The sequence below is a fragment of the Diabrotica undecimpunctata genome, chromosome 4 (assembly GCF_040954645.1).
Source record: "Diabrotica undecimpunctata isolate CICGRU chromosome 4, icDiaUnde3, whole genome shotgun sequence".
NCBI lineage: Eukaryota > Metazoa > Arthropoda > Insecta > Coleoptera > Chrysomelidae > Diabrotica > Diabrotica undecimpunctata.
Window position 1 is genome coordinate 133416094 of NC_092806.1, and position 20930 is coordinate 133437023.

Sequence of the window (20930 nt, forward strand, 5' to 3'; positions counted from 1 at the left end):
GCATTGATGCTAGAATGAAAGAAATATCATATCATAGCTTATATAAAATCAACACAAACACAAAAATATACAATACACGTTTTGAGATCAATGTGCAGTACAAAAAGCTTAATAAATATATATTTAGTTTACCTCTGCATCTTCTTCATCACTTTTTGGCCATCTATCGTCACTCTCATAATCGTTCATAAAATCATCTTCAAAATCACTTTCTTCTAGCATACGCGCGAGATCTGCATCAGTAAGATATTTCCGACTTTTTGTATAGTACCTTATGCGAGTTAACTCGTCTAGAGCAGTCTGAGCGTATGTACTGTCGGTGTGCGCGGACAGAGACGGAACGCAAGATTCGACATCTATGAGTAGGTGACGTCATATATCGAATAACAAAGCTCTACTGGATATTGAAACAGTTCTTATGATTTACGCGAGTTTACTCGTCAAGAGCAGTGAAAGGGTTAATGGCGTTTGCCAACAATTATCTTAGAGTTACAGATATTATGTTTTCCGCTTTCTCTCCATTTTCGCAGGATCTGCATGTTGGTGTATCCACTTTGTTTTTTCTAAACAGGGGATTTCTGAGAGGACAGTGTCCACTACAAAGAACCTTGATTAGTCTGAGTTAAGTTTTCTTAAAGTCTTAAAGTATTTTTGTGTTCATTACTAATGTACCTACTTTCGTTATATGAGATATTTTACATGTATCGCTGAAGTAACTTTCTTTTAATATGTTTTAGCATTTTCGCACTGAACTGAAATAAAAGATATGGTTGTGAACAAGTTTAAGCTTCATCACTCTGTATAAAACCATAGAAATGAAATAGGATTAACAATATTTTTCAACACAAAATCTATTCTTAAACATAGATAACAGTTTTTGAAGCCGTGTTGATTCTGCAAAGCTTAATAAATATAGCTTTTCATATTTTACTCGGAACATTGATTTTTGAACGTTTTTTTAAAAAATGTTATATTCTAAACATTTTATTATAGTTTGTAGTGCTTTTGTGTCTACTTCTGTTAAAGCTTTAGAGGGATTGATAAAGTTTAGGGGTAAGTAGGATACGCATGATTTGTTCAGAATATTGGACGAGATCGAAAGGTGTTACCTAAACAGTTCTAAACAAGAAAGTTACAATATTTAATTTCGATTTTCAACTTAAAAATTATTATTAATAACATCCTAAAACCAATGTAAGAACATTTATGCTGCTTTAAAAAATTTGTAAAACATGAAACACACAGTTTTGTGTTTATATAAACAATTTCCTAAACTGTAAACTTTTAAACTCACTCATTTATGTTTAAAGCAATTTTTATTATTTATTCCAGATAAATTAGACATTTTCAATGCTCTAGTACAGTGTTTTCCACCTTTTTATTATACCATGCCCCACCTTAGGCTTTCTAAAATTCTTATGCCCTCCTATGTAACATATAATATATTTTGTAATATTAAAAAATTGAATTGGTTATTTAAGCAACTTAAATTTTAGGACGAAATCACTAGGATTTTGTTAACGAAATACAATCGGTAAATGTTCAAAACTTATAATGAAAAATTGAAATTTAAATTCAAAATTATTTTAATAAAGATTTTTCGATATTAATTTATTATTTTAATGTAGCGAGATCCTTGCGCTTGAAGTTTGCTGTACAGAGATTTTATAGTAGATTTCAATTTGATTAGCTTCATTCTCAAGTCTCCACGTTGTGTTATATCCAGCCGATTTGTTTTTGAAGCGAAGCTTTTATACTGGCGTTATATTACTTTTTTTTCTCTAGAGCAAAATGCTTAGGCGAGCGTCACGGATCCAGCGCCACGAGAAGGCGTCCTCACGGGCAGCGTAAAGTAATAGCGGTTCTTGACATCGATTCACTACTCTCGATCAATTCGTTTCTTGTCGTCATATATATATATATATATATATATATATATATATATATATATATATATATATATATATATATATACAGCTATATATACGATAAAAAATTAAAATTATTTCAAATGTATGTTTGAATGTATATTTGAATATTTATAAATTTTGTTCAATATGTTACAATATATGTTACTTAACTGTCCAGTGTCCGTTTTATAATTTAAAGTGTTTTTATTTTTGTTATTGTAATACATCTCAAGAAATAATCTACTTTTGTAGTTATGAGTCTGTGCCAAAATGTGCGTCTAGCATATGACCAGTGTTTTCATAGTGCTCAACCACTGCGCAAGTATTTTTTCCCAAGCGGCAATCACTTTGATGTTGTGTGATGCGTTGTTTTAGCCATTGTGATGTTTGACCAATGTAGCTATTTTGACATCCTAAACACAGTATTTCATAAACGACATTACTTTTATATAAGGTTGGTACTGGGTCTTTGATTTTTGAAAATAGTTGTTTGCTGTTCATGGTATTATATTTAGCTATACTAATATTAGGAACATTTTTGAGTTTTATTAATATTTTAGGATAATGTCCATTGTTGATGACAACTTTTTACAAAAAAATCTGGATATAATATACAAAATTTTTCGTAACAACGGATATCCTAAACAAATTAAAAAAAAAACTGATTTACAGCACTATTTTCAATGACGGTCCCGTCTATGATTCTAACAACAAATCAATCAAATATAAAAAACTTCCCTTTATTAATGGTCTAACTCATTCTGTCATATCCATATTCAAAAATGTTCCTAATATCAGTATAGCTAAATATAATACCAAGAACAGCAAACAACTATTTTCAAAAATCAAAGACCCAGTACCAACCTTATATAAAAGTAATGTCGTTTATGAAATACCGTGTTTAGGATGTCAAAATAGCTACATTGGTTTCAAGTGAGTTAACGTATAGATGGTCATTAATAGATGCTATAGTCACCCGTATCTTAATAAAAAAAAATGGATAAGACCAGTTTTGGAACGTAGCCCCTCATTTGTTAATTTCAGAGACATTATCTCGTAATACGACCTTTAGAAAATTCATTGCAAAAAATTTATAAATACTAAGGTAGTATTTTTTATCAATTACAATTGTTTTGTTTATACATAAAAATTAAAATCTACGTTCGAGTTAAATTATTATGGAAATTTATTACACAAAAAATTAAATTACTACTGTTCTGTTTAGATATTCTACAATATATTTGAGTAAGGTCATTTAATTAAAACAACAAACATTGTCTACTACTGATAATTTCTCAATGTGGTTGTTATTATTCTTGATCTACGACGTATTACCACATACAGGATAGTACTGTTCTAAACAACGATTAAAACTAAGACAACCTTTTTACAATGATTTTCGATAAGGTGTAGAATATATTAAATAACAGAGATGTAATCACTTAGCGATTTAGGGATATAGCTATGTGATTAAGTCATTTTAAGCATTAGTTATATGACTGTAATTTGAAACTTGTCAAGCAACGCCAACGGTCCATTGCATGTCTATATGCGCTCTCCTATTATGTGAGAGTTCCGATCATTTTTTCCGTCTAATTACCAGTCGTTTGTGTGTTCTAGATTACACATCCTTACCAGAGACCCCTCTTACAGCATCTGTTTCACTTCCATTTGGTACGAACGTCAAGATCAGAGAGAGAGAGAGAGAGAGAGAGAGAGTTTTTCTGTTTGCTAAATATTTTAAAATTATCTGTATAGGGGTGGGGTTAAATTGAGAGTAGGAAATATTACTAAGGCTTGGACTAGGGTAATGGACGGAGGCATATATGATAGGCGTATGACTCTGTACCAAGGCCAGAACTATGGGAGGCAATGTACAAATTAGAAATACAGACGGAACTCATATAAGCTACAAAAGCTCTGTATAAATAAAATAAAGTGTCCATTAAAATGGGAACAAGAATCATAGGAGACTTCTTCTTCTTCTTCTTCTTCAGTGCCTTATCCGGTCCGGATGTTGGCGATCATCAAGGCTATCATGGTTTTGTTGACTGCTCTGCGAAACAGCTCCGCTGATATTTTTCTTCGTTCCGCATCACGTAGCCGAGGTACTCAAGCTTACGTTGTTTAATTAAATTAAGCACTTCTTTTTCTTTTGTCATGCGCTGTAGGACCTCAACGTTGGTGACATGGTCCACATAAGATATTTTTAGTATCCTTCTGTATATCCACATCTCGAAGGCTTCGATTCGTTTTTCAGTGGCTTGCGTCAGTGTCCAGGCTTCAACTCCATATAGTAATACTGGAAGAACGTAGCACCTCACTATCCGCATCTTGGTTCCCAAACTGAGATCACTGCAGCACAGCAAGGATCTCAACTTAATAAATAAATGTAGACTAGGAGACTTCACTACAACAAAAAGGCTCCTGCAGGGTTGTTCCACATCTCCAACCCTATTTAACATATACTTAGAGAAAGTCTTGACTACATGGAAAAGAAAATGCGAAGGCATGGGAGTACCAGTACGAAACGAATACCTATATACGTTAAGCTTTGCAGACGATTAAGTAGTGATTGCACAAAACCAAGAAGACCTCAGTTACATGATGAAGACACTACAAGAAGAATATACCAAGGCTGGCCTAGATATTAACCTTAATACCCTAGGTATTAAAACAGAGTACCTATCTACAAAAGTGAAGAAGACATAGAAGATCTACAGATTAACGACAACGTAACAATCAAAGGAGAGGATAAATTCAAATACTTGGGGTTTATAATCACGAAAAAGGCAACAACAGAGGAAGAAATTAAGCAAAGATTAGGACAAACAAGTACAGTAATCCGACAACCTAACTCAGTGTGGTGGGATAGACACCTAAATATGAAGAGAAAAACACAGGTTTATAAAACATTAGTGCAAAGTATTATGGCATATGGGGTTAAAAATTAGATTATAAACAAGAAAAACAAAAGTAAGATAGTAGCAACAGAGATGGAATGCCTGCGAAGATGCTGCAAAGTAACAAGAATGGATAGGAGAAGTAATGACGAAATAAAGCAAAGAACATCAATAGAAATAGACATACTAACATATATAGAACAAAAAAGACTAAAGTGGTATGGACATGTAAGAAGAACTAGCGACAGCAGATGGATAAAGAAAATAACCTAACGGAGCCCCATAGGAAGAAGGAAAAGACGACGACCCCGAAGATCCTGGAGGAACGAAGCAGACGACGCTATGAGTAAGAGAGGCCTAAATGATGGACAATGGGACAGAGAGAGATGGAAGCGGTTGAGCGAGGGGAATTACTACAGCGAACAATATAACATGGTTTTCACATGTGAAAAATTGAACACTCAATGTCCCCAACTTCAGAGTCATTAGGCATAAAACTGTGTCCTGATACTAGAAAGCGCATTGTTTTATATTTTTAAGAAGATACAAGCTCAAGCGCATATTTTAAAAGAATCATAATTTTGATATTGCAGTTTTGCCTCCGCAACTGTCAGACCATAATGTCAATTTAGTTATTTCAGGTGTTAAGTTCTTTTGCAAATATTTTAATGAAATTGAACCTACCTCTTATGCTCCTTTTGCTGATGTGCAGTTACAAAGCCACAGCTGCTTTTTGTAAAATACAATGTTGATTGGAATGCGTGGTAGGGGCAGGGTTTTTACATTAGTAGGTAATCGAAAGTCAGTACATCCAGATTTTCTTTACTTTTTGCTTTTTGGAGATCTGAATTCATGCGACTTCTAGCCGCTTTTGCTTCATCTTGGTGAGTATCTCTCAGTCTTTCAAATTCTTCTCTTGCTCAGATGTAGAACTTTGGATTTTAACTGCAAAGTTAACGCATAAATTGCAAGTCTCCTTTTTTTTTGAAAATTAAAATTGTCATAAAATATGTGTTTTTAGGAAAAAAAATAAACAAAAACAAACATTATCCTGATGTTATTTTTTATACAAGATAAACATTATGACTACGGTTTCAAAAAAATCGTTCACTTTAGTTTCTACAGTAATGCGACCTTTATTTTGTAAATTTGCCGATGTGATCAATAATTCTTTGTTTTTGATTTTCAGGCATTGTTTGATGGGTAGCTGTCTTTTCTCCTCTATAATCTTTAATAACCTCTCCTAAACTGATTTTTTTAAATAAACATTTTTGAACATACCACCAGCTAGGTAGTATATTCTCGTGTGGGTTATTTTAGTCGATATTTTAACTCTTCTTTTTATAGGCACAAGCATAACTGAAGATGATACACAAAGGCATTTAGCTTGATACTTACTTATTCTCAAAAATCTGTTAAATGCTTGTTACCTTTCTTCTAAACTTATTTTATCGCAACATATGTCTTTGCAGCGATAATCTCTAAACTTTCTACCTTCTATGGATTTGCTCTTTTGACTTACATATCGTTTATTGGTTTCACATAAAAGTTTTCCAGATTACCGAGATTGAGTTTCGACTTGTCTCTTGCGACCATTTCTTAGTTTTCATTTTCTAGATCCTTCCATTTTTTTTGTTCCTAATATATTGGCATTGTCTTTATTTTCATGTTCCTCCAAATTTTGATGCTCTCTAGCAGATTCTGTATGACCTTCCCCATTAGATTCTTCTGAGGATTCTTCATTATTTTCGTGTGTTGTTAAATGGTCTTTTTTTAACCCAAAGGCATTCTCATTTGTTAGTCCGGTATTTCTTGCTTTTGCTGAAGACTTATGCCATTATCATATTTACTACTTTTCACATTTTGTTGTAAGTTGAACTGGAAATTTTCGGCTATAGCTTGCTCGGACCTGGTAACGTTTTTGCTATTTTTCATATCAATACTCAAACTTCTGTCTCCATGCAACACATCAAACTAATGCGGACTTATTAATGTTTTGAGACATACAGGCTCGAGGAGGGGATACTCACGTTCTTCTTCTTTAACTTCCATCTTCTATCGAAGATTGGAAATCATCATGGCTATGCGGACTCTGTTGACTGCTACTCTAAAAAGTTCTGCACTACTGCATTCAAACCATTTCCTTAAGTTCTTAAGCCAGGATATTCTTCGTCTTTCCACTTTTCGCTTTCCTCGGATTTTGCCTTGCATAATAAGTTGCAATACTCACGTTAGAATAAGATATTTCTAATAATACTTCTTCAGGTAATTTCTACTTTCCCGTAAGACTGACTTCAAGAGGGCAGGTACTGTCATTTAGTGACGAGTTTATTGATGTGCTCATTAGAAACTCACTTGTCTCGTATGCTTTTTGCCACTAAAAAATACCTAAAGCACCTAAACTGACAGTTTACGAAGGTAATATTAAATGGACCCACTGTATATAAATGTTATTATATACAATACCTACCTCCGGCTCTGGTAATAGATTTTCATTCTTTTCTAAGGAAAAAGAGATTGCACTTTTTTCTACAGCTGTACGTATAACTTTGTAACTACTAGAACTTTTATTTATTAGGTTTAGATCATTTATTTTGATGAAATAAAAAATAAATCTGACCTAATTTTATTATGCAGGTGTAACTTGACAAAAAATGACAGCACTCTGATCGCTTGTTGCTTGATGGTCCATTAGAGCTTTGTTTTCAAATAATGAATTACCCGTCAAACGATGCCGTTTAATTTGATCTCTAAAATTTAGAAAACTGTTGTTAGTACGACTATTCGTGGCGCTTAATTCATTATTATTAATGGATTATATACTATTATTGACACTTCATTTGATATTCCAATTTTTGTTGAGTTCTTAATTTTTTAAAATCAACTTGCTCTTAATATTCGATATAACCAATCTTAATGTGAGAGTTTTCTTAATAAAATGACAAATATCATTTAATACTGGTTTTTAAAAACCGCTTTATTTTTGTACTTGTTTACAAAAAAACATATTTTTATAAATAGATTTGCACCCTAGCTGCTAGATGTCACTATTATCTGGATTTTGAATTTTTGGCGCTTAATCCGTTATTACATAACGAGGTCCAAAACATATACTTTAAATCAACTGTTCTCATTTCTCATCAAGACTCATTATGACCACGTAGTGCAAGACCGCATTTTCCGCACAACTTTAAAATATTGATAATTTTTGACAGAACTTAACGGTTTTTGCTATCATTTCGTTATGCATACGAATGTTTTCAGAATATACACTAGTAAAACCAGAAGAGATATTAGTTGTGTCCAATAGTTGAAACCTTACAATATTGTTTATATGTTTTGCCGAAATTTCGTGTTATTTTATCTTTTCGTCCAGATTTTTCAAATCACGTCTTTTGTCCAGTTATCATTTTCACCAAATAACAAACAAAACAAAATGACGCAACGTTTTCTTCATATCCGCACAACTATAACGTCTTGCCGTAGACACTTAAGCTAAACTTCCACGTAAACCACGCTTAATTTTTAAGCTCAAAGAACTAAAGTTGTTTTATTAATTTACTCACCCTCATTGTCAGTGATTAAGATTTACCTTTATCAATACAAAAGTATTATGTGGTATGGATCTAGGCGTAATACTTAACCAATTGAATGTTAAGTTTTATCTCGGGGCTGTTTTCTTAACGCCCATATCATCGCCTTAGCCCGTATCTGTGGAGCGATGTGTTTAGAAAAAAATCATATTTACTGCATGTCGTTTCCATGGTGACCGTATGCCTTTATCGGGCGTTATAAGATCAGCCCCGAATATAGTTAAAACAAATATAAATTATTGTAAAATTTAGTTTGGTTAGGTAAATATATTTAAATGGAATAAAATTTTAACAGAAAAGCGAATAAAGTTACAACAGGAAAGTATGAATATAAATTATACAAATATAAGATACAATTAATTGTTTGTATACAATTTTACGAATAGCTATGATGATTGCCGACCTCCGCCGCGGAGATGGCACTTGAAGAAGAAGATACAATTTTTCTAGCGAAGGCAGTGTTCCGTAGCCCTCTCTCACTAGCCACTACTGGTTTCTAAGCTAGTATGAATAGTTTTTAACGATTATCAAAGATTTCTTTAATGTTTAATTATCTATTGTATTAAATAAATCCCGAAAATATTTTAATTACTTATTGATATTTGATCTAATAGTTCTGTTCCGATTTGCTAGTTTAATATTTAACAGTTGTAGAATTTCGCGCTTAAGATAGATAATAATTGATTAGAAGTAAATAAGGTTACTTCGTATCTTCGTAATCATCAAATAATTACAATCAAATAAATATATCAGCCAAGACACCTTCTCAATATTATTTCGCACGCAGCATAAACAATCTTCTGATATGAAATACCATAATGAGTGAAAGCAGATGCAGTTGTGTGTCAATAACAACCGGAAAATGCCAATAATCAAAAGTTCGTTGACATATTCTGGTCAATGTAAGCAACTTGCACGGACATTTTTTAACCATTACTTTTTGTATTTTACTAGTAAGTTAATTTATTTTGTCTTCCGTGGTTAAGTATTTTTGTTTATTGCAATGTCACAAAACAATCTTATACAAAAAGAATAAGCTAAACATAAATTATCCGATGTTACCTTTTAGCTTTTTCCACTTATCGCATAGCGACAATATACCTTTAAGGTCGAGTGGAAGGTGGTTAAACGCCCAATCAAATTGAACCTAACCACTTATCTCACCTGAGCGAACCTGTCTCGCAAGCGCCCCTAACACGTTTTAATGACCACTCATATTATAGCCAGGACCGATCGGTTTACGGCAAAATAAAAATACTTTGAAGAGAAATGCAAAGAGATCGAAGACCATCAAAATAAATATGATCTGTTTAACCTGCACAAGAAAGTTAAAGAACTGGCAGGACTAAGAAAACAAAATCCAACTGGTGCAATTCTGGATAGACACGGGACTACTATAACACATACGGACGAGAAAATACAAAGATGGGCAGAATACATCGACGAATTGTTCGATGATGAAAAAGGAAATCTGGAGCACATAGAACTTACGTCAGAAGAAATAGGTCATATATTACAAAAGAAGAAATATTACACGAATTAAAAACAATGAAGAGTGGGAAAAGCCCTGGACCTGACATGCTTCCTATAGAAATCCTAAAAGTTCTAGATGAGAAGCACATTGATGTTTTAGTGACACTCTTGAACCAAATTTATAGTTCAGGCGTATTACCCAAAGAGTGGTTAACGTCGATTTTTATTTGTCTCCCCAAAAAGAAAAACGCAAGAGAATGCAGCGATTACCGCACCATTAGCTTTATGTCTCATGTGCTAAAGTTACTACTAAAAATCATCCATAACCGAATATATCATAAACTGGACATAGACGTTAATGAAACACAATTTAGTTTTCGCAAAGGCCTAGGAACGCGTGAAGCTCTTTTTTCACTTAATATAGTGATACAAAGATGCCTGGACGTCAATCAAGATATATACGTATGTTTGATTGACTATAATAAAGCATTCGGTAAAGTACGACATAAACAATTAATGAATGTCCTGAAATCAAAGAAGATTGACTACAACGACCTCAGGATCATATCAAATTTATACTACAAACAGCGAGCAAAAGTACGTGTTAACGAACAGCTGTCAGAAGAAATTGAAATAAAATGTGGAGTGAGACAGGGATGCGTATTGTCGCCAATTCTTTTTAATACCTACTCCGAAGAGATCCTGAAAAACGCTCTTGAGGGTGAAACAGCTGGAATAAAGGTAAATGGAGTTCCCATTAACAACATTAGACATATGACGATACTGTGATCTTAGCCGAAAATATTGAAGATCTTCAGAGACTGGTGACCAGAATAGCGGAGTATGGAAAAGAGTATGGTCTAACAATGAATGCCAAGAAGATGAAATTTATGAGAATATCGAAAACTCAAAGAAATAACGAGAATCTTCTAATAAACGGAACCAACGTCGAACAAGTGGACAAATATGCATATCTGGGAACAATGATTACTCCACAAATGCTTATACTCAGGAGATCATAATCAGAATAGAAAAGGCTAGAGCAAATTTTAACAAAATGAGAATAGTGCTATGTACAAGAGATTTAAAATTAGAACTAAGCGTTAGGTTGGCGAGGTGCTATGCTTTTTCGACTTTATTTTATGGAATGGAATCTTGGACATTGAATGCGACATCAATGAAAAAACTGGAATCATTCGAGCTGTGGGTGTATAGAAGAATTCTGAAAATATCGTGGACAGAACACATCACAAACAAAGAGGTTCTGAGAAGGATGAATAAAGAAATAGAAGTTTTAAATATAATTAAAAGAAGAAAATTGGAATATCTCGAACATATTACACGTGGAGAGAAATACACCTTGCTCCAACTGATTATACAGGGAAAGATCCAAGGAAAGAGAAGCATAGGGAGGCGTAGAATGTCATGGCTGCACAACCTGAGAGAGTGGTACCGATGTACATCAAATGAACTTTTCAGAGCAGCCGTCTCAAAAGTCCGAATAGCTGTGATGATTGCCGACCTCCGCCGCGGAGATGGCACCTGAAGAAGAAGAAGCACGCTTGTGGCACATTTAAATTGTCAGTGCCGGAAATTGAGCCCGCTTGTTAAGCCAGTAACATAGCCACTGAGCTACGGCTGTCACCAAAAATATCGTGTCGTATATATAGATATACAAGACTCAGAATTACCCTAAACTTGTGAAGGTTGTGGAGTCTCCGCTACAGAACAGGATATCTCTCTACAAGGAAGTGTAATCTCTCCAGTTTTATTCAATATATTCTGTGTATACAAATGACCGGACAATAACAAAAATAGACACTACCTATAGGATGACAATGATTACTTTGACCATGACTACTTTATACTCTTCTTTTTTCGTGGGTTGGTAAATATTGAGATATTTTCTCCACTGAGCTAATTATATCTAATTTTAGAATAGATGGATAAGTAACAGCAAAACATTTGCTGTTACTCATCAATCTATTCCAAAATTAGATATAATTAGCTCAGTGAAGAAAATATGTAAATTTGTGAGTGAGTTTAATTTATTTTTGACCGAGATTGATGTTGTTGCTGAGTACGAGGTTGGTCATCATTTTGGTTTTGCTGTCAAAATTAATTTAATAAATTTTCAATCCCATTTTTCCGCAACAAGTTCTTCCAGCATGTCCTTAGCTTCTTTTAAATCATTCCTTATCAACACTATGTCATCCGCAAAGCGAAGATTATTTAAGAGTTCCCCAGTAATGATTATTTATTTGTCCTCCACTAAAGATAAGGCCATAGGCCTAGAGAAAAACAGATGTTGGAATCCAAAGCAACAGGTAGTAAATTACATCATACCCCAAGCGTAGTTAGCCCAGTCGGCAGAAATCGATATTATAAAATAATTCTGTGAATGCAAGCGGCAAAAAATTGAACTGCAAGTCGGACTTCATAAATAAATAAACGAAAAAAGGATCTCTTACAATTAATTAATTAAAAACGAACAGTGAACGACTTACCACAAAATTGTGAGTTTCTCAATCGTTACTAAACTACAAATATGCACGTCTGAATGCATATTGATACAAATAATAACTGGCAACTGAGAACTAGAAGCGGATAGTGGCTTTTTTTAAATTAGGCCTAAGTTAATTTTTGGGAAGGGGATGTGTAGTTTGGTTCGAAATATTTGTTCCCATGAGAAAATAGTTACGCTTTTACTAAAAACCAATAAGGTTTTAACAGACATTAGGCGTGATTAATACTTAAATGAAGTGGTTTAAAAGAAAACATATTCGTTTATGAAATATTATAGCCCCAAACATAATTTATCACGAAAAAGGTCTTTTAAGAACAATAATCTTTTAAACACTTATACGTATTCGAAGCGATAAAAATTAATAATTGTTCAAAAAGGGCTGTACATATGTGAAATTATGAATATAATTTCAGTGTATGAGGACTGTATTACATACAGCTGGTTCAAATAAATTAGGATATGTAGTAAAGGGTTATACAGACAATAGCAAATCAAGTTTATAAAAAGTCTTACCAATACTGCTGCTACACACACACTTGCGGTATTTGTAGGCATTCACTCTCGGTTGTTTTTCGTACAGGGCAGCTGTTTTTACCGGCTTCTCAACACGTATCTCGCGGTACTAACACTGCGATCACGAGATATATCACAATCTGTATAAGATTTAAAAGAGGATTCGCGATATTTTTCGCGTAACTATAAGCGAGAGACAGAGAGAATGTCTGTTGCTAGTTGCAGTCAACAGTATAGAGAATACGTCTGTTGCTAACGATAGTTAACATGCAAGAGAGCGAACGTCTGTTGCTAACGATAGTCAACAGGAGAGAGAGAAGACGTCTGTCGCTAGCGATAGTCAACAGGGAAGAGAGAAGACGTTTGTCGCTAGCGATAGTCAATAGGGAAGAGAGCGTCTTTTTCGTTTGCTAACTTACAACTGTCTGTATTTCTAACGAAGTGGGGTTAAAGTGGGAATAGGAAGGGTTGGAGTAGAGTAATGATTGTAAAATTGTGGTAGAATGATAGTAATTTAATTTTTTTACGCACAGGCGGTACGTTTTTTAACAGGCCGTTAAGGCCTAGGGCATTTTTTTAAAACATAATCCTAATATTAACTAATTATAATTATTTTAAACAAAACTTTAACTTAAATATTTATATACAACATTTTTAACTGCTCTGAAGGACGTGGTGGATAATATTTCTCCATTTGCTTTTGTTTTGTGCTTTTCTTTTCCAGTTCCTCACCTTCACGTGTTTAAGGTCTTCCTCCATTTTACTAATCCACCTCGTTCTGGGTGTACCTCTTCTTTTGGGGCCGATTAGTTTTCTGGTTATTACTAGTTTAGGCATTCTGTTTGCTGCCATTCTTTCCACATGTCCCAACCATCTGATTCTTTGTAACTTGACGAACTTAGTAATGGTAGGTTCTTTGTATAAACCCATTAATTCATTGTTGGTTCTTCTCTTCCAACCATCTTCTGTCTTCCGTCCTCCGAATATGCCACTCAATATTTTCCTTTCCCATCTTTCCAGAGTATTCTCTTCCTTCTTATTTAATGTCCATGTCTCACCGGCATGTTTCTGCGGGTCGAATTACTGTTTTATATATTCTGAGTTTACCTTGTCTAGAAACGTATTTTGAGTTCAGTAGGGCTCTTAAACTACCTAATTTTTTATTCCCTTTTGCTATTCTGGCTTCGAGCTCCCATTTCTCTTTTCCATTTTCATCGAAAACTACAACCAAGTATTCAAATTTGTCCACCCTTTTAAAACTATAGCTTTTACCCCTTACAGATCTCACACTAAAGTCTTCTTTTTTCCCTTCTGTCCCTCCCATGATCATATATTTGGCGTTGTCTTCATTTAGTTCCAATCTGAATTTCTGTGCTTCTTCAATGATTTTCTTCACAACTCGTCTTAATTTTTTCTCGGTTTTTGATAGGATCGTTAGATCGTCAGCAAATGCCAAAAACTGGTGCTCATTTTTCATGATCGTTTCTTCCACCTTCATGCTACATTTTCTGATTACAGTTTCTAACACTAAGTTGAATAATGTAGTAAGTAAAGGATCTCCCTGTCTCAAGCCTTTTGCAACCGTAAATTGATCTGATATGTGACCCTGCCAAGCAATTTCACACGTAGAGTTATTTAGTGTCATTTTAACTAGCCGGATCAGTTTCTGTATTATACCCAAATGTTCCATTGCTCGATACATTTTGACTCTATCGACTCTATCATATGCTTGTCTAAAATCCACAAACAAAACATACAGGGGAACTTTACCTTCATAACAAGTCGTTTGTATCTCCTTTAATGAGAAGATTTGGTCTACAGTAGATCTGTCCTTTCTAAAGCCGACCTGATACTCATGTAGGATTGGTTTCGTATAGCAATTTAGTTTATATCTCAATATTCTTGTCAAGATTTTGTACACCGTGTCTAGTAAGGCTATACCTCTATAGTTGTCACACTTTAGTTTGTCTTCTTTTTTATGCAGAGGGCAGATGCGGGCCTCATACCACTCCGATGGCAGAATGATAGTAATTAATACAGCGAAAAAATGACATGATTTTTGGCATGTTAAAAATTAAACAATAATCTTAAGACATAGTTGAAAAAAATACAGGCACGTAATAAAGAAATTCAACCTGCTACAATATTAGATCGTTTTTTCAGTTAAGGTCCTGAGACATCTCAGGTGATAATTTGTACTATACTCTGAGCGAAATCCTGCCCGTTCTTGAGATTGATAGAAATACTGTAGATGAGTATGCGCCTATATAATTTATAGAGATTATTTAATAAGCTAGTGGGTCGCTACTTCTTAAGGTCAGTTGGGTTTCCCTTTTGAGCAGGATAATTATCACGACGTCATTCAATTTTTCAAGGTTTTCTTTCTAGTTCATCTGTTGTTATGCCAGGAATTATTTCTGATACTTGATTTATTATTTTTGTTGATACACAGTTTTCGTCATTTTCTATCGTACTAATTTGCATATACGTTTTTATAAAATTAGTCAACTAGAAATACTCAATTCTAAATTATTGCTACTCAATTCTTTACTATAACTAACGAATTCTTCCAACTTGGAAACCTTCACTTCTAAATGAGAATTACCCAATATCTTTCTCTCTCCCTCTTTGTCAAACGTTTTCCATCCACTCCTGAATGTAGGTCTCTCCCAATTACTTCCATCTTTCTATATCTTGCGCCAATCTAATCCACTGTTTGCCTGCCACTGCTCTTATGTCATCTACCCATCTTATTTAAGGTCTTGCCATGCTTCTTGTTGTCATCCTTGGTCTCCATTCTAGAATTCTCCGTGTCCACCTGTTGTCATTATATCGGGCTACGTGACCTGCCCAGCGCCATTTCATTTTTGTAATTTCTTCCACAATATCCCTAATCTTCGTTCTACGTCTTATCTCGGTGTTTCTAATCTGTCTCTCAGTGATATTCCAAGCATAATTCGTTCCAGTGCTCTTTGCGTTGTTTCTAATTTTTTAGCAGATTTTTTGGTAAGGGCTACTGTCTCCAAGCCCAAGCGTAGGTACAAACTGGTACTATGCATGTGTTATACACCTTTTTCTTTAAGTTAACAGGAATGGAGGTGTTTTTCAAGATATATGCTAGTTTGCCGAAAGCGCCCCATGCCAGTTGTATTCTTCTTTTAATTTCAGCATCTTTATTTGGTTTTCCTAGTTTGATAACATGACCTAGATATACATAATGTTCAACATTTTCTATGGTATGATTTTGTATTGATATATTTGTCTGGTCTCGGCTTAGTATTTTTGTTTTGATGTAGTTCATTTTTAAGCCTACCGCTCCTGAAACTGCATTAAATTGTTGTAACATATCATTTAGTTCTTGGATATTATCGGCTATTAAAACTATGTCATCTGAGAATTTCAAGTGGTTTATGTATGATCCGTCGACGTTGATACCCTTGTTGTTCCATTCTAGTTTCTTAAAAATGTCTTCTAAAGTAAGGGTAAATAGTTTGGGAGAGATGGTGTCTCCTTGTCTTACTCCCCGTTGTAGTATTATGGGATTAGTTTTTGTACTTTCGTCCAGCTTTATCTGCATGGTGGCATTTTCATATATGTTTTTAATTATGTTAGTGTATCTTGAATCTATACGTGCATTTTCTAGAGATTCAAGCACTGCCCCTAATTCGATGAATTGGAACATTATACTAGGTGCATTTTTCTATCAGTGTTCTTACGGTATGCAAATGGTCTATAAAATGTTTTCTGAATCCAGGCTGCTCGATAGGTTGATAGAAATCGAGCTTATATGTTAGGCGGTTGGTTATGAACCAATATAATATACAGTAATGACAGCCAATTCCTAGGAATAAAGTTATATTATAGGGAGCAAAAATATTATAGGGTAGTATATATACTGAATACAAAACTTCGACATACAGACCTTAAGGCATTTAAATCACGTGTAAATAGTACACGTGATATTACATTGTATAATAACTATTCCGCATAGAGATATGCAAATAATGCGTTAATCGATTTTTCTGCATAATTAATTGAAAGCTTTTAAAATGCAAAGTGATTTTTGGTGTTTCAATATTATTATACAGTATTTAGTCGAATTTCAGTATGAAAATGAGGGTACAAGGATTTCCTCATCGTAAGAAAAAGTAATTGAAGGACTACTTGTGAACCCTATAATAATATTCATTACTCTGTTCTATGTGTTTAGCTGTAAGTGGTCATTAATCATCTATGCATAATCAAATTTGCACTTGGTTAAAAGTCTGCTTTAGTTGCATATAGTCTGTGTTCTTGCGTCATTTGCGTTAAAATTTAAGCTTATATATATTACTATATTTCTTTGCTTCCATTATCTTTGATTCCGAAATAATTTTGTTTTCACCGACAATTGAAGGGGTGGCTGCAATAACCAGGTAGCTCCATATTTTAAAATTTGTGGGAAATCGAAAAAAACCTCCTAAAAATTCAAAATTAGTTTATTTTTAATTTTTTTTTATCCTGCGGTGAAATCATGTAAAGAAAAAGTTTATAAGTAGTTTTTGTAAATATTATAAATATCATATTTTAATAAAATAAAAAAACATTGGATCTGCTTTGCCAAAAATATACAAAAAAAATAGTTTGAAGTATTATGTTATTTGGATACAAAAAGTAAAGAAACTAAATAAAATGTCCTTGTTGGGAATTTATCTTTATAGTACACCCAGCAATTGACGGATTTGTAGCTTACTGTTTTTATTTGCGAAAAAACAACTCAAATTTCTACAATATATAAAATTAACAATATAAAAAACTAATTAATTCCCATTACTTACTGTTCTCTTGCTGTCTGCTAAATTATTTAAATTTTTCCCCAATCGGTGACAGTTTGTTTTCTGACGTTTTGATACTATATTTGACATAGTCTATAGAACAGTAGCAACGGGAAATTTTGGGTAACATGATAGAACTACAAATTAACTAAATACATTGTATACAAATAATACATATTCGTAACAGTCCTTATTACATTATTATCAAAATACAAACTAATTAGTGGAATATAAAAGCATAAAAAACAGGTAATATTCTTCTTAGTTGTTGGTAGTGCCACATTTCAGCCTCGCCAACATACTGTCTGGCCAATTTCATGACATTTAATAGCTTATCCCTTTTCAAAGGCAACGGGGCATTATAAACCTTATTGTGTACTTGTGGAAAAATCGGTACACAAGATTTCTTTAGAAGAACGATATCCTCAGTCACAAAACTATTCGCTGACTCTGAGCACGTAACAGTCTCTCTATGTGTATCACTAAATTCGATAACTATAATATTTCGATAGGGTAAATTTTGCACCAGAACTATTTTTAATATTGCTTTTCTTAAAAAATGGCTCAAGAACTTCTTTATAGTTTAGAATCATATCTTGTTTAACAGTTTTTATAATACACTTCTTACTGGTATTTGCTATCATGGGACTCCATTCCTCTGGCAGATAAACTCTTTCTTTCTTTCTTTTTTCTTTTTCCACCAGAGTAAACGACATATCGCAGGACAAAAAACTATGCCCAGGTTCGAGATAACGATGTCTTATTCTCTTGAATCTTCCATGCAATAGAAGAGATTGCCAAAAGTGAACAAGAACGGAGTTTTCCTCCGTTGTCACTATAAACGTAAAGGGTTTTTTTAACTGCGGATCAATGTAGTTATTAATAAAATCGTGTAAGCAACTTATCACTTCATTTGGAAATTTCCGACCCGTTATTTCATCGAAAACACAAAAGTAGCTCTTCGAAACGCTGCTCTTATGGATGCAAAATGGATAAAACCACAAATGGCGCTTGTAGAACACGTCACTAGAAGGAACATGTGGCAGGGGCATGTTTTGTTCAAAATCAAATGACATGACTTCAACTCTGGGATATTTCTTAGCCAAAGTAGTTTTTTCTGTTAAATCTATATAGAAAGTATCAGCTTTAGTCATGTGCACTTTTTTTCTAACTTCAATGTGTTTTGAGTTTCATTATTTTTTGGCACATTTTATCTTATTGTCAAGGATGTCGCAAGTTTTGTGAGTATCTGTTCTAGAGTGGCCAAAGGTTAAATTAAAATTTTCCACAAATTCACGCCGATAATATTTGTATGAAACTTTTGGCTTAAACTCTGGTGAGTCTAATAGATTGTGCTGTTTTGGTTCATATTTTTTTAAATACAATCTGTGCATAAGCCTTAAATTTAGTTTGGATGAAAGATATCTTCTGTTTGGGTTATCATTTCTGCTATAATGGCTTTTTCTTCTTGAAAAGCTATTTGCATGATCCTCAATGGACTTGATAATATGATCTGGGATTTTATTTGGTCTAGTTTCATGGCGCCCTCGCATGTCCTTCGGACCCACTATCTGTGAAGCCATATGAGTCGCTATATAGAGAGTATAGTCGCCATATAATCTCCAGAAGCTGCCCGGTTCTTGCTACAAACCGAAAGCAAGGTAGCTCCAAATATTGTTGTCAGTTATGTGCCGTTATTAAGAGATACCCGTTTGTTGCAGGGAACGATCGGCCGATTTTTGTTAAGAGTAAGTCACTGAAAATCTCATTTTCGTAAAACAGTGGAGTTGCCTGGTTATTGCAGCAACCCCTTCAATTCTCGGAAATATATTTTTTAAAAACTAATGTACATACATGTGCTTTATGTCTTATATATTACACGAACATAAAGCACATGCGTATTGGTTCTTAAGGAGTTCGCCTATTTCCGTATTAATTTAGCTCTAGATACCAATAATATAGCATCTATATCAGCGTTTCCCAACCATTTTTAGCTTGAAGCACACTAACTTAAAACTCGTTCAGCCACGGCACACTTGGGTAAATAATCTCTATAATGAGTATAATCGTAATGTATTGTCATGTAACTTTTTTACTATGTTACTTTCTTTAAAAATTTAATTTAAAACATAATTGATTGAGTTATTGCTGTGCTCATTATGGAAACTAATTAGGAAAATTAAGAAAACAAAATTTTAATGCCCTTAAAAACCAATATTTTGTGTTAAAAGAGACGAGTTGATAATAAAAACTAATGAAGTATAAAACAGAATGTGCGTCTAATTAAAAATAGTGACACCATATTTAATGCGATATTTGTGCTTAGTGACCCTTCATTACTAAATCCTTTCTAGGACGTATTTTAGACAAGCACACCCTCAATACGTCCTCTAAAGATTTTAGCTGTGAACGATTTTGTTCTTAATGGCGTTCATCGACGAGAAAACAGATTCAGATAGAAGAACTTGACAATGGTAATATTGCATTCATAGCTTTCTTTGTGACTAGTGAATATTCATTGAAAAGGGGAATCCAAAATGATGCAACAATTTTCGTTAACTTTGATTGTCTTCAATTTTGACTGAGCCTCTGCTTTTTCAACTAGTTTACTATGCTTAAGTTTAAGTCCACGATCGTTTGTCCACGATATCTATCAGTTCACCCTCTTCATCAGTAGTGAACAAGACCGTGTCATAAGCCGACTTGATGTATGAATTTCGCATCCAGTCCATTGATGACGTATCGAGGGAGAGAGAATACTTTTTGATATTGTCATTCAGCGTATTGAGACTTTTCAAAAAAAGGTCTGAAAGATTTGGTTCTACATTGCAATTGTTTGTTAACTGAAACATGTTTCACGTGGCTTGATTTTCAACTTTCTTTATCCACAGTAACAGCTTTTGCTGAAAGGAACTGATTTTATCAGTAAAGGTAAGGATGTTTTCTTGCTTTCCCTGCATGACCTTATTTAAACATTCTTTACCAAACATAATTTTAACAATTTCACAGCATGCTGGTAAAATAGTCATTTCGGCAGTTGTATGGGATTTATTATTTTTGCAATTAACTCAGCCACAGCGTAACTGGCTTCTTGTACTTTCTCGGACACAGATGAAAGTTTTTTAAAAGTGGAAGCTTGAGTAGACTGATTTGACAAGAGCCTTTTAAAATATTAAATAGGTTTTTCAGCCGAAAAT

At 33.8% G+C, this 20930-nt stretch overlaps 1 protein-coding gene across 1 annotated transcript in view; it reads left to right on the plus strand.

Moving 5' to 3' along the window:
* The first annotated feature begins 927 nt into the window (after nt 1-927).
* LOC140440062 (scavenger receptor class B member 1-like) overlaps nt 928-20930 on the plus strand; it is a 314501-nt gene continuing 294498 nt past the window's right edge. Inside the window, exon 1 of the mRNA XM_072530319.1 lies at nt 928-1053. Coding sequence (XP_072386420.1) covers nt 966-1053 — 88 coding nt within the window. The 5' untranslated portion in view covers nt 928-965. The remainder of the gene's footprint in view (nt 1054-20930) is intronic.